Source organism: Mustela putorius, unplaced genomic scaffold, assembly GCF_011764305.1.
Source record: "Mustela putorius furo isolate JIRA1106 unplaced genomic scaffold, ASM1176430v1.1 tig00003914_pilon_pilon_pilon, whole genome shotgun sequence".
Taxonomy (NCBI): Eukaryota; Metazoa; Chordata; class Mammalia; order Carnivora; family Mustelidae; genus Mustela; species Mustela putorius.
The window spans coordinates 3,263,057-3,265,130 of record NW_025422061.1 but is presented as its reverse complement, the minus strand read 5'-3'; the positions used below and the strand labels follow the sequence as shown (position 1 = coordinate 3,265,130).

Sequence of the window (2,074 nt, the reverse complement as noted above, 5' to 3'; positions counted from 1 at the left end):
TATTTATTTTTGATACATTTTCACAAACATCATACTGCTCTATCATCCCCAGAACTTGACAAGTATTTTCTTCCCACGTCACAGATACAAAAATTGAATTCCAGAAAGAATAAATGGCATAGTCAAGGTCACAGAGCAGGAAGCAGAGCAAAACACATGGGCAGCTGCTCTGCCTCCTGGTTCTGACTCCCCCACATCTCAGGGTCTCCACAGAGGTAAGACAGGATGCAACTCTGTAGGAAAGCTCAGGCATAGCCATTATGAAGGCAACTAATTCCTATTCTCAGGTTTCGTTCACTTTGACTCATCACAGGCTCCAGAGAATGCCTCAGCATGAGAGGTGACAACCAGAGCTTCTTGGAGGATCTCCCTAAGGACTTCATCCTTCTCGGTGTTTCTGACAGGCCATGGCTGGAGCTCCCCCTCTTTGTGGTTCTCCTGGTGTCCTATATTTTGGCCATGTTGGGAAACATCGCTATCATCCTGGTGTCCCGGCTGGATCCCCAGCTCCACAGCCCCATGTACATCTTTCTCGGACACCTCTCCTTCCTGGATCTCTGCTATACCACCACCACAGTCCCACAGATGCTGGTCAACATGGGCAGCTCCAGGAAGACCATCAGCTATGGTGGCTGCACAGTGCAGTACGCCATTTTCCACTGGCTGGGATGCACTGAGTGCATCGTCTTGGCCGCCATGGCCCTGGACCGCTATGTGGCCATCTGTGAGCCCCTCCGATATGCCATTATCATGCACCGCCCTCTCTGCCAGCAGCTCGTGGCTGTGGCCTGGCTCAGCGGCTTTGGAAACTCCCTTGTTCAGGTTGTGCTGACAGTGCAGTTGCCTTTCTGTGGGCGGCAGGTGCTGAACAATTTCTTCTGTGAGGTGCCAGCCATGATCAAGCTGTCGTGTGCAGATACTGCCGTGAATGATGCTACACTGGCTGTGTTGGTGGCCTTCTTTGTGCTGGTGCCCCTAGCCCTCATCCTTCTCTCCTATGGCTTCATCGCCCATGCAGTGCTCAAGATCCAGTCCTCCAGGGGAAGGCGCAAAGCCTTTGGGACCTGTTCCTCCCATCTGGTGGTGGTCTCTCTCTTCTACCTGCCTGCCATCTACATGTACCTGCAGCCCCCTTCCAGCTACTCCCAAGAGCAGGGCAAGTTTATCTCCCTCTTCTATTCCATAATCACCCCCACCCTCAACCCCTTCATCTACACCCTGAGGAATAAGGATGTGAAGGGAGCTCTGAGGAGACTCCTGTCAAGGACCTGGAGGTTCTGCAGGAGATGAGGCTCTGAGACATGACAGTCCCTGTTGGTGACAGAGCCTGGGCAAGCGTGTTGTGTGCTGAAGGAGTCGACACCCAAATAGCACAGGTGTTTTGAGAGATTTGAAAGCCCCCCCCCCGCCAAGTCACTGTCCCAACATTTCACCTTCTGTGTGGTCATGGTGCCTAAAACCCCACCCCTCCCAATAGTCTTTGTTCTCAGAGGCCATTTGTTTTTAGGATTCGTTTAAACGGAATTGGTGTTCAATAAGTTATTTGTCAAATTATTTACATTTCTAGTTTCCTAATTCTTGCCCCTTTTCATCTTCCTATTTTTTTCTTATTTTTCTCCCATTTGTCTCTTTCCAATCTTCCTCTTCCATTTTCATTACTCCTAAGGATACATAATGTGAAACTGAATCATAATCTGATATGATAATAAATTTGTCTCCACATATTTTTTTGTTTTTTCTTTATTATTTTTATGTAACTTTAATTAATTAACATATAATGCATTATTGCTTTCTGAGGTAGAGGTTAATGACTCATCCGTCTTATATAACATCCAGTGCTCATTACATCACATGCCCTCCTTAATATCCATCACCCAGTTACCCCATCCCTTAGCCCCCTCCCCTCCAGCGACCCTCAGTTTGTCCCCTATGGTTAAGGGTCTCTTATGGTTTGTGTCCCTCTCTGATTTCATCTTGTTTTATTTTTTCCTCTTTTCCCCTATGATCTTTTGTTTTAATTCTTAAATTCAACATATGAGTGAGATCATATGATAATTGTCTTTCTCTGATTAAC

At 47.1% G+C, this 2,074-nt stretch overlaps 1 protein-coding gene across 1 annotated transcript; it reads left to right on the top strand.

The window, feature by feature from the left end:
- The first annotated feature begins 333 nt into the window (after nt 1–333).
- LOC101683960 (olfactory receptor 2B11) lies at nt 334–1,290 on the top strand. The gene has a single exon (XM_004781504.1). It carries the CDS (start codon nt 334–336, stop codon nt 1,288–1,290), a length of 957 nt encoding a protein of 318 aa, XP_004781561.1.
- Nucleotides 1,291–2,074: the final 784 nt, after the last annotated feature.

What these genes read in the sequence shown, in the direction of transcription:
- LOC101683960 (XM_004781504.1), top strand. Translation starts at nt 334, where the DNA reads ATGAGAGGTGACAACCAGAGCTTCTTGGAGGATCTCCCTAAGGACTTC.